The 15,079-nt window shown below is 32.6% G+C and overlaps 1 protein-coding gene across 2 annotated transcripts; it reads left to right on the forward strand.

The window, feature by feature from the left end:
* The first annotated feature begins 34 nt into the window (after window positions 1-34).
* Window positions 35-14,294, forward strand: LOC107895089 (suppressor of mec-8 and unc-52 protein homolog 1). Of its 2 annotated transcripts, none has more exons than XM_016820305.2 (16): window positions 35-174; window positions 308-518; window positions 2,781-2,933; window positions 3,499-3,547; window positions 4,274-4,357; window positions 5,209-5,312; window positions 6,577-6,663; window positions 6,753-6,806; window positions 9,851-9,946; window positions 11,099-11,226; window positions 11,518-11,644; window positions 11,728-11,787; window positions 11,902-12,009; window positions 12,623-12,723; window positions 13,389-13,458; window positions 13,963-14,294. In XM_016820305.2, exons 1-16 carry the CDS (start codon window positions 149-151, stop codon window positions 14,059-14,061), a joined length of 1,557 nt encoding a protein of 518 aa, XP_016675794.1. In that variant the 5' UTR covers window positions 35-148; the 3' UTR covers window positions 14,062-14,294. The 2 variants fall into 2 exon arrangements, with proteins under 2 accessions (XP_016675794.1, XP_016675795.1); XM_016820306.2 differs by having other exon boundaries at window positions 13,389-13,440.
* The last annotated feature ends 785 nt before the right edge of the window (window positions 14,295-15,079 follow it).

Here is a 15,079-nt window from a genome sequence, read left to right on the forward strand (position 1 = left end):
TAAACTTGGACCTAAATGTATTAAACCCGAAAGCCTCAGACAACCCTAACTCTGCAAGCCACGGGTCCAAATTATTACAAATATGTGAACAAAACAAGGAGTTCAAATTTCATCAAATTGTTTCAATCCTTTCACTCGGGCTCCCACCATGACTCTAGAAATCGAAGCACGAGAGTACGTTTCCCTTCTATGCTTTTGCTGTTTTCTTGTTTTCTGGTTTTGGGTAATGCTCAAGATACTGACATCAATTTCTAACTTCTGTTTTGTTTTGGTTATTACAATTTTTTTTCTTCTTCTTTTGGTTCAGCGTTATTAAGATTGTGCTCCAATTTTGCAAAGAAAATTCCCTGCATCAAACGTTTCAAACGCTACAGAACGAGTGTCAGGTTTCTCTGAATACTGTAGATAGCATCGAGACGTTTGTTGCTGATATTAACAGTGGAAGATGGGATGCCATTTTGCCCCAAGTGGCTCAACTTAAGCTCCCAAGGAATAAACTGGAGGACTTATATGAGCAGGTTTGGACTCTTATCTTCCATTACTCTGGAAACTAGTTTTTCATACACATTGCTTTCTAATTCTTTATATGAATGAAATTTAGGGTGATTTTTGATGATTCTTTCGCTAGATGCTTTTTACTTCCTCCAATTAATGAGAAAAAAAATGTCGGTGTTTTTTTAAAATATAACTGCATGATTTTGTTTTCTCTATAGAACAATTACGTTAGAATTGGATTGGTTGTTTTTCTTTGTAAGTTTTTTTCTTTTTCTTTTTCAGTTCTTGTCTACCCATAATGCACCCAACCCTATCTAAATTAACTCACTGAATGAAGATATTACACCCCTAAGCTCTCTTATGCTCACAACCTTCAAGAGTCTTTCGGCTGTATGTGTGGGATCTGAGTTACTACTTAGTTGCCTTTTTCCTCTATAAGTTACAACAACATTTTAAGAACTCAAATGCAAGTTGTAAAGTAACAGTCTACCTGCCATCTATCAATTTTATTGCTTCATAAAGTAGCTTCTTGGGATGTAAAATATAAGTAGTACTCAAGTGTAGTGTTGTCTAGGCATGCACCTAGGCGTGCTTGCACCTTATGGCTCAGCATTGGACAAGGAAAACATCTCATTCCTTTTTTGGCAAGGCCAATTTAATCGGGCACATGCTTGGTGAGCCTAGGTGCGCTTTCTTGTAAGGAAATAGGCATACAACAGAAAAAGCCCATCTCATTGAAGTTCTCTTTAATTTCCTTTGTTTTTCACTTTTTTTATTAGATATACCTTTACTAGGAAGAAAGGGATGGTATTGAACTCTATACTTCTAAGTATTCGAGCATTCAAAAACAGACATGGACATAAGAAAATCATGTCTATTGACCATTAAAAATTGCATTTTTTGTAGATATAGATCACACTTCAGAGTTTATTACACACCTTATGCTATATATAAATATATATAGTCACAGAAAAACGAAACATATACATGCTGCACACTTAATTTGGGTTAGTGCTTTTCTTATGCCTTGTGCATGGAGCAAAATAAGGGTTCAAGTGCCTAGAGTGCACCTTGCACCCTTGAAAACACTGCTAAAGTGGAAAAAGCAATGGTCTAATGCAACTATAATTATGTTGTTGAAGTTGTAGTGTTGTGTGGTTGAGGTATTTGAATGGTTACTGATAATCAATGATTAGAAGGAGTTTGTGATGCTGCAAGCCTGCAATGCATTTTGATTAGAGAGGGCGTTGCTTACTAAGGCTAAGCACTCATCTCAGGATGTACAAACTTCCAAAGAAGGCTTATGTTCATCATGGTTATATGTGTATTCTTTTTCTTTTACCTACGATTGAAGTTTGTACCTTAGTTCAGTGGAAAAAGGAATCTTGAGCTGCGGTTGCGCTTTGTGGGGATTCCTTGTGAGTGTGACATTATCTTAACTGATATGATGACCACTCCCTTCTTTCTTTTGTTTGAATTTGATGTTTCAAGTAGTTTTAGTCTATCCTCTTGTCAGGTCTCTAAGTCGAAAGTTAATGGTCTATGGCAATTTACTTTCTTCTATAGTCTAGATGATTTTCATAGTTTAATCAGTTATGGAGTTTCCTTAAATTTTGTAATGTCTTGTCTTATTAGTCCTTAACTGGTTAGGTGGTTACTCTATCTATGTATTTAATGTTTTATGGTTCTTCTCTATTTTTGCAAATGAATTTCCTTACCTTATAGTGGAGTTTCTTGCAATAGTACACAGGTTTGACCGAAGAATTGGCTCTTTTAGTTTACTGAATTGAAGGTCAAATATAGGTTATACATATGCATAACTATCTATGCATTAGTATTATATATACACAAATATATACGTGCATAATTTATATCATACATGTATTTTGACTCTTGATATCTTAAACAATAAAGGTCATCCGATCTCTAGCTCCATAGATAAAATGGTCTTATTTTCCTTTATTCGACCACCATTCCATCATTTTAACTTATTTCTTCATGAGTTTTGCTACTTGATCTATAACATAGGTGTCATGTGATGTCAAAATAATAATAGGTTCTTGGTGTCTTGTCTGCACTTTTAACAAATTACAAAACGAATTGCAACCTCTTACATGCCATATTTTTTCTTCGTGTGGCTTGAACATAAGCTTAAGATGAATCTTTGTCATGATTGAGGTGTACATTAAAATCATTAGGTCACCACTCATTGTGGTCATCCTTTTTCAATTTCTTCATATTTATGTTCCATATTATATTTCCCATTTTTGCATTGCCTTCTGCAGATTGTATTAGAAATGATTGAACTAAGAGAGTTGGACACTGCACGTGCTATTTTGAGGCAAACCCAGGCAATGGGTGTTATGAAGCAAGAGCAACCTGAAAGATACTTGAGGCTTGAACATCTCCTTGTCAGAACTTATTTTGATCCAAATGAGGTAAAAAAACTAGCTTTTGTGTCCTTATGTGTTGTTTCATTGTTATTTTTGTGATGATATGTTCCACTCATTTCTGAAACATGCAGTGTTGTTTTCTGTCAAAATAAGTTTTGAAAGCGTAAGATTACCATGATTGCCATTTTTTAGAAAGATAATTATTTGGAACCCAATGTTTGCCAGGATGTATAGGGCTAAAATCTTGTGAATTTAAAGCTACAGTTGTAGTATGTCTAGCTGTCCAAGCAGACTAATGAAAAATTATTCCACCTTTCACTTCCTTTTTCCTCAGAATTCATGCTTCTTTAAGTGTGTGATGAGCTTGATTCAGTTTTAATTTCATTCAACATTTATGTCTGAACTTATCATTGCCATCATGCTGATTGTTCTTGTAGCATGAAATGGAAGTTGGATTGCCATGCTTGTATTGCTTTCCCTATTTCCTTTCCATCTTTATTTAAATAGTAAAATTGTTCTTTGTCTCTCTTTTTTTTTCCCTTGTTTTATAGTGGAGCCAATTTTCATTCCTGTTTCCAGTAAGGTTTATGTCTCCTGTGTTATGTAACAGGCTTACCAGGATTCAACAAAAGAGAAACGTCGTGCACAGATTGCTCAAGGTTGTTTTTTCTCTTTACATCTTTAGTAATTGATTATTTCTCTGATAAATGCCGAAAGTGATTTAAATGATATGTGTATGTCTCCGAAACTTATAGTAATTTAGGCTATAGATGGCAATTTGTAACAGCTTCTGCTACCCAAGGAAGAGGAGTTTAAATCATGCAAATTGCAACAGTGATAGCGTTGCTATTATAAATCCATTGTGTAATTGCTGTGTATTAACCTAGTTGTTGAATATATCTTTAGGTATGATTAATGTTTTATTGAGGCAAGCATACTCCTTTCATTGCAACTTTAAGTCTTGGAAGTTCTCAGCTTTCAAAATACAAGACACAAGTACTCCTATAGGCGAAATTTTAGTCTGATGCCATTTTTGTAATATTTTCCTCAATAATGTAAAAATATAAAAGAAGCAGAAAATGTACTGTAGTATTTAAACTCTATCAGGGTTTCTTTTGTCAAATTTCTCTAGTTCTTTTCATTACATTTGAGGATCTACATTCGTGTTCAGTCTAGGCAATACTAAACCAAGGCCTTTTACAGTTAAGATTGAGTATAGCAAGGGGATCATTGTCAATGAACAGGACATATCATTGGACTTGTATTGTGTAAATGTTAATAGATTTGCAGATTTACATTGTAAATTTAATTCATTTTTAATATGCAAATTTCATACTTGAACAAACTTTACAAGTTGGATTAATGATTATCCTTTTTAATTTCAGCCATTGCTGCAGAAGTGAGTGTCGTGCCACCTTCACGTTTAATGGCCTTGATTGGTCAGGCTCTAAAGTGGCAACAACATCAAGGTACATTTTTGTTTAAATGTGAAGATGCTTCATTTATTAGTTTCTTGTTGGTTTGATACTTATAATTTCACTTTAACATCTATTGAGTTCTTTATTAGGACATCCATAGGGTTTGGGTTTTGAAATCATAATTTCATGAAGGAAAAATGGGTTAGTAATGGCAACTCAATCAAGCACAAAATAGCCATTTTTCTTTAATCAAATATGCCCCAAAGGCCCAAACGCCAAATTTGTTCACATTCCAAACTTAATGAAGTTAAGAGTTGCAATGCTAGTAGAAGCATAAATATAGTGCTTTTGACCAGATTTTTAAACGTGTACGAAGTGCACTTTTATGTATGACTCAACAAGAAATGCTAAAGGATTGATGCGAGGGGTGATAGAAGGATGCTACACCTTTGAGGTGTGTGCCTTTTTAATTTGAGTGTGAATGCAATTCTTGCACCTAAAAGCAAGGTGTACAAATTATTCAAACATCAGAAGATTCAGAAAGTAACCATGGCCACTGAATACCTTATTTGTCCAAAATTTTGCTGGCTTGAAATGGAAAAGAACGATTTGTGGTAGTGGAAGGGAATAGGATCGGAGAAATAAAAAACAAATAAGAGAAGATGCCTAAAGGCATGAAGATCCAGAAAGTAATGGAATGTAAAACCAGTGGAATTGTGGGAGAAAAGAGAAGAAGAAATAAAAGATAAATTTGAAGAGGAGAAAATTGTAAAATGAAGAAAGGGGTTGATCTTTTGGTTTTACTAACAAGTTTAGTACCCTAGTTATTCTTTCTAATGTATTGGATTTGGGTTTATGTTTCACTTTGACTGTTGGATAATCATTCATTATGTCCTTTTCAGGTTTGCTTCCTCCAGGAACACAGTTTGACTTATTTAGAGGAACAGCTGCTATGAAACAAGACATTGATGACATGCATCCTACGACCTTATCGCATACAATCAAAGTAAGTTCAATGATCATGTGTTTTGAGATTTTATGCTACTTGCTTTTCTTGGTTTCTCTCCTTGAAGTCAGTTTTTTTTTTTTTGGTTATTAGTTTTCTGTAGATCTAACTTCATGTTCTCTTACACTTGGTGGGAATCCCAATTTGCTCTAGTGTTTAGTTTTTATTATTTTATTTTCTTTGATTTATGTATTTTCTTTGTTTCCAAGACTGAAAATTTTGGTATTTTCTTTATTTATTCAAAAGCCTCACAATCAGCTGAATTTATAGTGATGCTGATCATCAGGCAATCTTCATTCGGAAAAGATTTTCGTATTCTCTTGTGGTTTTTTGCAATGTCATATCTATTTTTTTAAAATTTTGATATGTCATATTAATCATCATAGGCATGTCACCTATAATTTTAATCATTGTTCTCCCTGAGAAGATTTTGCTTGTCATCTATGTTTTGGTATAGGAATAGATGATTTAACTTGTGAGTTCTAAGTTTAAAGGGGTTCAACTGTAGCAAAACATCTTTGAGTATTTTTGGGGCTCAAAACTGCCGGCAAGAGTAGAAATTATTGGGATAAAGGTCATATTAATCATCTTAGTATATTGGAGCCTCCAATTTTACCACCCTACTTTTCTTGAGCTTCAATCTTAGTGTACAATTTGAGCACTTTACTATTAAGAAAACAATTGTCTCTTAATAAGATGATGTGGTAACTGTCTGAAGTAAAGTCTACCTAGTTAGACTAAATTAATATAAATTTTTGACGTGCCAAAAAAATTAATATAAGAACTAATAATCTTTCTTTATTTCCTTCTCTCTTTTCCTAATATAGATTTTGATATTCTTCTTGTCAAAGAATGGCTTAAAATCTTTATAATATTTTAATTGTATACTTTTTTTTTCCATATATATATTTTCTTTCATAAAGTCTTTTATCCTACTCTGTTATTTCAGAAAAAAAAGAACTGCTTTGGTTGGAGCATAAGTGAGATAGAGTATATGTTGATAATTTGGTTATGCCTTGACTTGAGTTTATTTATATGTTGCTGATATTTTGTACTGTGAAACCTGCAAAATGGCTTTTAATTACCATTAAACATGAGCTTCATTTCAATTCAAGAAGGTGAATTGTTTTTTGCTATAGGCTTCTTGGAATGTGAAAGTTAGCCTTTATTTTATAACTATTCTTTCCTTAATTGTTTTCTGCCTTTATTTAATATAGTTAACTCATCATCCTTTTTTTTCTTGGCCTTGGTTGTTTTCCTACAGTTTGGAAAGAAATGTCATGCAGAATGTGCTCGGTTCTCACCAGATGGGCAGTTTCTTGTTTCTTCTTCTGTTGATGGATTTATTGAGGTTTGATATCTTCAAAAAGGGCAAACTTTTCTGTTAGTGTGAATTATATGAATGAACCTTTATTGCGTTTACTTTTTTATTGTTAAAAGGTCTGGGATTACATAAGTGGGAAGCTCAAGAAGGATCTTCAGTACCAGGCAGATGTGAGCACTTTGTTTCTTTTAAATTGTTTTATATCATTATTGTTTTCTTTGATTAGTGTTACCAAATGGAAGGACTACCCACTGAAAGTGAAAACAACCAATTCCAATTTCATGATAGTTAATACTTTAATTGTTAGATTTTTGTTTGTATTTTTTTCTGGTCATTAGAAAATTCATTTCTAGGTTTGTGTTTGTGATTGGTACATACTGGAAAGGTTACTTTTTTTGAGTTGCTTCCAGTTGTGTTTTTTATGTTTATACTATGATTGTTTTGAGGTTTGTTTATACCATTTTCTTTTCTTGGTCAATAGAAAAGGTATTCATCCGAGTGTTTCTCATTATTACTTTATGGAAGGATTAATTGCGTGATTACTTCTATTTGTTTTATCATGTATTGCAGCATCTTGATATATGCTGAATAATAATTTAAATTATGCATATAGGTTTTATTCATTTGTAGTGTAAACTAAAGAAGTATACAAAGATTAATTTTGACCGCTACTATTAGCATTAAAGCGTCTTATATATGCTTATGTAAAGTGTGCTTATTTTGTTTCCTCTTGGCTGAAATTTTATGTCGTGTGAGAGTAAAATGAAGAAATGAGATTAGCTTTTTGATGGGGATTATTTTTGTGCCCAGATGAGCTTAATCCGGACATGATACAAGTCACTTGAATTCATTGATTATAAATGCAATGCTATTTCTTCTGTATATAATGTGTATGTCACTGGATGTATCTATCGTTTCACATTGTTATCTAATTTGCATCGGATCTGGAGCCTCATGTGTTTGTTGTTACTCATGCGTATCATTTCTTGCTTGGAAATCAAACAATCTCTTTGTCTTCACTTCAATGCAATTTGTTTGGACATGAGATTTTTTGTTTGGAGCATGTATACAGTTCTCACATCCCTGTTTATTGCCAAAATCAATTTTTCTTTCATCTTTATCCTGCTAAAATAAAGATGAAAGAAGATAATTCATTTTGAAATACACTGTGTTTGTTGTGGCAGCATTGTGAAATTATTTGGATTATAAATACATTGGACCTTTAGACTTCTCTTTCTGTATAAACTAGCGACGAAATTGGAACTATTGATATTAGTAGGTAACGTGATATTATTGTGATGTATCACGGAAGTAGAAAATCATATATATATACATACACAGAACATGGGCTAAAATTGATTCAGAATTGAAGTTCTAACAAGAATAGAATTCATGATTGTATAATCACTAGCAATGATATAAAAATATGCTGTGGCTGCTGTAGGAGTTACAATGAGTTCCGAAGACTTTTTATAGTAGGGTTAAAGAGCAGTTTCTTTTTATCAAGTACATAATCAAAATTTGACTTCAATAAATGGCAAGCCCTTTGTAAGCTAAACTATGCAGTTAATGAAGCATGGCCCTTAACATTAAATGGAACTTCAAACCATTGGTAGAATAGCTATAGTGTCTGTTTGATAACTTCTCATTTAAAATTTTTTCCAGCATCCCATCTTGACTAAGAGTAGTTTGTTCAAATATTTGATGTATCGCGCTGCAAAATTAATTTCTTCTTCGACTCTGTAAAAACTAATGAGTCTTTTATCATCACCTTAATCTGGTCAAAATGGTCTCTATGCTGAATTTGGCCACTCAAAGTTGTTGTTTCTCAAGTTTTTACTGACGGGACTTCTAGGAGCAATGTTCCGTATGCACCTCTGCTAGGAAAAGTCTAACCATAAAAACTTTGATTTCTTTGATTATTTTAGTGATCTTCACCCTTTAATGCTTAACCCTTCCCTGCTTTGCTTTTAGTCCTTTTCTTGACACTGTAAATCCTCCAAAGAAGACCTTCTTGCACAAGAAAAAAGATTCTTTGATTTTGTAACAAGTTTATCAAAATGATTGCCACTAAAACTTGATTTTCCTTAAGTGTCTGTCTTTGGATTTAAGATCAAGTACCACCAAAAGGAAGTGCCAAAGATTGATTCCAGATATGTCTTTAGTGCCTCTATTGAAATTTTTATGAATGTGCTTGGTGCATTTTTAACCTAACTTCACTTTATAGAGCTCATATATAGTCTTGGAGGTTGTCTTTCTTTTACCAAGACTCCTTAGTTTATAAGGTGATAACCACTTACATCAAGTTTAGAGAGCAAATTATTTCTTATTTATCAAGCATAGTTTCGAAACAAAGGGATTATATCTGAGAGTTGTACCTTTGTTGTTGGGTTGACTATTACACATTGATTAGGAACCATCATTCTTATGACTACTTTGGCTGGAAAAGTGCATTAGGGCATTTAATCCTAGCCCGTGGTTAAAAAAGAATATCATCTAACCTAGACATTAAAAAAATTAAAAGGTGACATTCTAATCACATGATAATAAATAATGTAATTGAATGTCAGTACTAACTATAGGCAATTAAAAAACAAACATAAGATAAGCTGACAAAATAAACAATTTAGTTAAGTTATAGGACGCTTGTCTGTAGGCATCTTTTAGCTTGAATTTTTTTGTTCCACGTCATTTGGGTTGGATAGCTTGAGTAAGCTGCTAATTGAGCTAAACCAGGATCATAATCATTATTACAGTTAAAGCATATTGGAAAACTGTTTAGATACTAGTTAGTTTTATCTGAACAGATTATGAAGATGGGTTCAAATTATAGATGCAGATAGTTCTTATGGAAAGCCCTAGTCTAGATTGGTCTTGGGAGAGACAGTTAGCGCATGTAGTCCTGGTCTAATTGCCCCATGTCTCTATTAGCCAGTGCAAAGTCATGATGAGGTTGTCTTAAGCAAAGCCATGTTCTGTAAATTGATTGGTTCTGTAACCTCGTGTTTGTTGATGTTAACTATGACTCTTAGAATCATGCTTTGATTCAGAGTTGAATGCAAATATACAAAGAGCAACCATAACTGCTGTTATGCATGCCCCTCACCAATGTTCAAGAGGATGGATTATTGTACTCCTTTTCTTATCCTTCTGTTACTTTTATGTTTATTCATTTTTTTTTAACATTTGTGCCATTACTGACATATCATCACAGGAAACTTTCATGATGCATGATGATCCTGTACTTTGTGTTGATTTTAGCAGAGACTCAGAGATGATTGCGTCTGGGTCACAAGATGGAAAGATAAAGGTAATTTTGTTGCATATGTGTGAACTTATGATCTAGTTTCTGTGCTCTAGACAATGAACAGTTTATTCCTAATCCTGTGCGATCTGTGTTTTACATCTGTCAATTATTTTTCATGTTGTCTAATGAAAAATGTTGTGAGAAGCCTGAAAGAACTAGTAGTTTATCAGATGATAAATATCAGTTCTACTTGGTATTTTAATGGTCGCTTGAGTTTTTGCATTCAACGTTGGGTCCAAGGAATCTTATCTTTCAATGGTTTTAATATTTTCTGATCTTTAATTGTTACTTCCTTTGCTTTTCGTGTTTTCCTTGTTTTAAAGTGTTTTTTTGCTCAAAACTAGGGCTCAGCAAAAGTAAGTTGAAACCAACATAGCTGATGATATTTGGTCAAGTCAGTTAGGTTGGCAAAAAGTTGGTTTTAAGGCTGGCTATGGTGTTATCAATTATGAAATGCATAATCAAACCAGCCTACTTAACCAACTTATATTAAACACAATATTATTTTAAAATGTTTTAGATATATTTATAAATGTAATAAATATATAATATATAAATAGTTAACCCAAATCCTAAGCCCAACCCAATTACCTATCCATTACATAAACCAACCCAACCTGAACATTTTTCTCTTTTTCTGTTTAATCGACTGAACCAACCACCTTCCATTTTAATATAAAAAAGAAAATTTGGAAACTTCTTGCAGGTGGTTTTCATTTTGGTTCCAGTTAACAGATGCCTATAGGCACTAATTAAAGATGGTTAAATTACTGTTTTAAGAAAGACTTTTTGCTTGAAATTTCACCAAATTCAAGAGGGAACAATGCTTTAATTACTAATTTCTTTTCTTAAATATCATCTTAACCAGTGCCACTAGGCATTGTTAACATTTCCCTTTTATTTTACTGGTCAAATGTTGGTTTGTGGATCTTTTTATATGGTCTATATTTATGGTAGGACTTAATCGTGTGAGCGTATCTCATGAACCTGATTGATGCTTGACGCTATACCTTGATTGAAGCTAGTTGGAATTCTTGTTGGCATTCCAGATTTGCCAATGTTGCAGCATTCTTTCTAAAATTGAGTGCCATTGATTTACAATTGGAATTTTATAGAAGTCATGCAGGTAAGATCTGATTCGCAACTTTTTTTCAGGTTTGGCGCATAAGGACAGGTCAATGCTTGCGCCGTCTTGAACGTGCACACTCTCAAGGTGTGACAAGTCTTGTCTTCTCTCGTGATGGAAGCCAGTTACTAAGTACATCTTTTGATAGTACTGCAAGGTTCTAATTCTCCTTTTTGTGTACTCTTTTGTGTCAAATTAAAATGTTTGCATATGAAGCAAGCAGTTAAGTGTAGAACTATTTAGCTTTGTTTTCCCTTGGGATTAGTTTCTTTTCATTTGTTTCTATTTTTTTTCTTTTTTATTCTGAAATTCTCATGCCCAGACTGTTTTGGTTGCTGAATTTTTTTTTTTTTGATATCCATAGTTGTGACATGTTGACATTATATGCCAAATATGATATTGTCTGGTTGCTTCTTTCCACCCATTATTTCTTTTTTCTGGAGTGCAGAATCCACGGATTGAAATCTGGAAAGTTGCTCAAAGAATTTCGTGGGCATACATCTTATGTGAATGATGCCATTTTTACAGCTGATGGAAGTCGTGTTATTACTGCATCCAGTGACTGCACTGTCAAGGTAAATTCTCTATGCATGTATTTTGAAATATCAATCTTTTAATCATCACTTTGGTGTCTAACTGGCCATGCTGCCTTTTGTAGGTGTGGGATGTAAAAACAACAGACTGCCTACAAACATTTAAACCACCACCTACGTTAAGGGTATTCTATTTCTCAATAAAATTGGCTTATATTTTACATAATTTATGTTGCTTTTTGCCTTTAAACCTTTGTTTTATACCTTTAAACCCTTGTTTTATACTTTTTGATTGGTAGGGTGGTGATGCTTCAGTGAATTCAGTTCATCTTTTCCCGAAAAATACAGATCATATTATTGTGTGCAATAAGACGTCGTCAATATACATCATGACACTTCAAGGACAGGTAAGCTCTGAGGGAAATTTACTCCTGTCAATGTGATTTTACATTGATATGATTCACTTAAGCCTTTTCTTTCTCCATTTATTACTTTGATGATTGCTCCATCTTTCTTCTCATAAAAGCAAATTCAATTCTTGGAGTTTTAATTGCGCCCCCATTGGAAATAACTTAAAATCATTGAGTTTTTTTTTTTTTTAAATTATTATATGATGATTTCCTTTACCACCGCTGCTGATACTAGTTTTGCCTACTCAACCTTTCCAACACAATATTTTACCGAATTCTAGGTTTCTCTACAACATAGTAAGCATCAGCTGTTCTAAGTCATAATGTGTCAAGCTATGGTTTGGAAATTTTGAGTAAAGGCAAAACTGTATTTGTAGTTCTGAACCTTCTAATATAGATTTCTAAGCCTAAACTAATCAAATCTTTTACTGTGATAGTGAATGGAAAGAGGGTAAATGATTGGTGATTTCCTTGATTAGCAACGGCAATATTGGGTTTGCTTGTACTTTGGCTAAAATTCTTTTAACGCATCATCTTTTTTGTTCTATGCCAGTGGAATGGAAATGAACACTTATGATCATGCTTTACTTCCATAATGATTGCGGTGCAGGTTGTGAAAAGTTTCTCATCCGGTAAAAAGGAGGGTGGAGATTTTGTTGCTGCCTGTGTCTCACCAAAAGGTGAATGGATATACTGTGTAGGCGAGGACAGGTAATGCTTTAAAATATTCTTCCATGCAATAAATTTAGATTGTAAGATTAAGGGTCTAATCAACCTGTAAAGCCTCCTAGAGAAGGGAATGTCTTCAAGCACCTCTTATTTTGCATGATGAGAACAGGGTTGTAAAGTTTTAGCTTAGGAACTTGATGCGTTTATCAGTATTGTAATTCTGGTGGCAGCTAACTTTTGTTACAATGATAGACAGGAATGTGTTCAACATGGGTATGTCCAATTTTTTAAGTCTTTCCTAGTATATGTAGGTTTGGTCAAATCTCCATGCTCATGTCCGATATGTGTTAGATTCAAAGATTGGACATGGGGTACTTCAAGAAAAATGATAAGATGGAGCAACATAGCGCTTAAATAATCCATTTACATAATTTATCCATTTCCCGAATGAAATATGCACCCTTTTTATTGATGAGAGCAATATCTCAGTTGTGAAGTTTGTGAGCGATTATAATGTTACCAGCTTTGGTGTCTTATATAAGAAATTTATAATTAGCTGCCCCTTGATTAACAAGATTTCTCCCTTGTTGCTGATGATGTTATGTAAATTACTTGGTTAACGGTGGCTCTAAAAGCTATGTACTTTTCTCAATTTCTTTATCGTTTTTTTAACTTTCTTTTGATTTTATTTGTATTAATATCTGCAGGAATATTTACTGCTTCAGCTACCAAACAGGAAAACTAGAGCATCTAATGACAGTAAGCTCTCCGATTGAGGCAATGTTCGCCTATTCTACACTTCTTTAAGTCTTCTCTTCCTCTTTTAAAATTCTAAACACAGTTGGTTTCTTCTATCTAATTCTCAACCCGAGTCCGGGTAAAATTTTATGCATCTTACTATTCTACTGTTTAAAAAATTGAGCTATCATGTTAATCTTGTAGTCTCAAACAACCTTGTGTAAAATTCTTTGTTATTCCGACTCACTTTTTTCTTAAATTGTTCTTATCCGAAACATAGTTTTAACATGAGTATGAGGGGGTGGTTCTCCAAATACATGAAAGAACTTTCTAAAAATTGAATTTAGTCATATCGGAGACATACCTGTATATGACACTCATCCCTAATTCCTAGTAATACAACTAGAATTCATGTGGATTTCATATATTGGTCATATAAAATAGGATATGTTTGTAGAGTTTTGGTTCATGTTGAAACATAAGATTAAAGTGTATGTTGGTTAAGGTTGTGTGTGTTGTTAATGGGGTGAATGACATTGACAGGTCCATGAAAAGGATGTAATAGGCATCACACATCATCCTCACAGGAATCTGGTAGCTACCTATGCGGAAGATTGCACCATGAAATTATGGAAGTCTTGAACTTCAATTATCAGGTCTCTGGTAAGCTGTTGTAATCAACACTCTTTATGTCTGATATTTTATTCATGGCTTCAGTTCTGTAACTTACTATTTAGATAGAATGACTCTTCAATTTCATATGATCTTTAGCTGGACACTAGTTTTCTAATATTTAATACTGTGTTATTTGTATTCAAACCTGTGTCTATGTATCTAAGATTTTCCGAATGATATCTAATACTCATGTTTTGTCCTGTTCAAGCTGCAAAGTATTGGATTAAATGTAATTACTTGGGTAATAATTACATTTTATTGTGATTATAGATTCTAATTCCTTAAGCGTGTTTGGCTTGTCTTGTCGCTTGTTATTACATTGTAATTCTTATGTCATATTTGGTAGTATAAATTCTACTTATATAATTATATAATTTTAAATTTTAAAATTTTATTATTATAAAAATTATTAATATTACTTTGGAAAAATTCTCTAAACAAGTAGGAAAAATAACATAAAATCAAATTATTTATTGTAATATGTTAGTGAAAAAAGGTATTTAACAATACAATTATTATTAAATAAAAAGAAAACCTTATGCAGAATTTAATTACTTTTATATTTTAATTTGTTTGGTTATTTATTTTCATTATGGATTAGTGATTTAAGTATAAATAATGAATAATAAATATTATGTAATTTAGTTGACATTTTGTAATAAATGTTATTTGGTTTAGTTAATAATTTAGTAGATGAAATTCTCTCATTGAAAAATATTTAAATTTATTTAATTAGATTAATAAAATAATATATAATTATATTTCAAAAACAAAATATCTTAAATTGGAGATTTGTAATTTAATTAGATTTGAGTATAATTATAATTATCTCCTTTCTAAAAATTGAGATATTTATCTAACAATGTCATTCAAATTTAATTTTATAATTTGGTTAATCAACAACTAGAATTATATAGTAATATTTTAAGAAACACAGAATTATATGGTAATATTTTAGGAAGCACATTTGTTGAAGGGTTTAATA

Source organism: Gossypium hirsutum, chromosome A13 (genome assembly GCF_007990345.1).
Source record: "Gossypium hirsutum isolate 1008001.06 chromosome A13, Gossypium_hirsutum_v2.1, whole genome shotgun sequence".
NCBI classification, from domain to species: domain Eukaryota; kingdom Viridiplantae; phylum Streptophyta; class Magnoliopsida; order Malvales; family Malvaceae; genus Gossypium; species Gossypium hirsutum.

What these genes read in the sequence shown, in the direction of transcription:
- LOC107895089 (XM_016820305.2), top strand. Translation starts at nt 149, where the DNA reads ATGACTCTAGAAATCGAAGCACGAGA. An exon ending in CTAGAAATCGAAGCACGAGA is followed by an intron (nt 175 to 307) that starts GTACGTTTCCCT and finishes CTTTTGGTTCAG; the next exon opens with CGTTATTAAGATTGTGCTCC. An exon ending in TCTTTTGATAGTACTGCAAG is followed by an intron (nt 11,227 to 11,517) that starts GTTCTAATTCTC and finishes TCTGGAGTGCAG; the next exon opens with AATCCACGGATTGAAATCTG.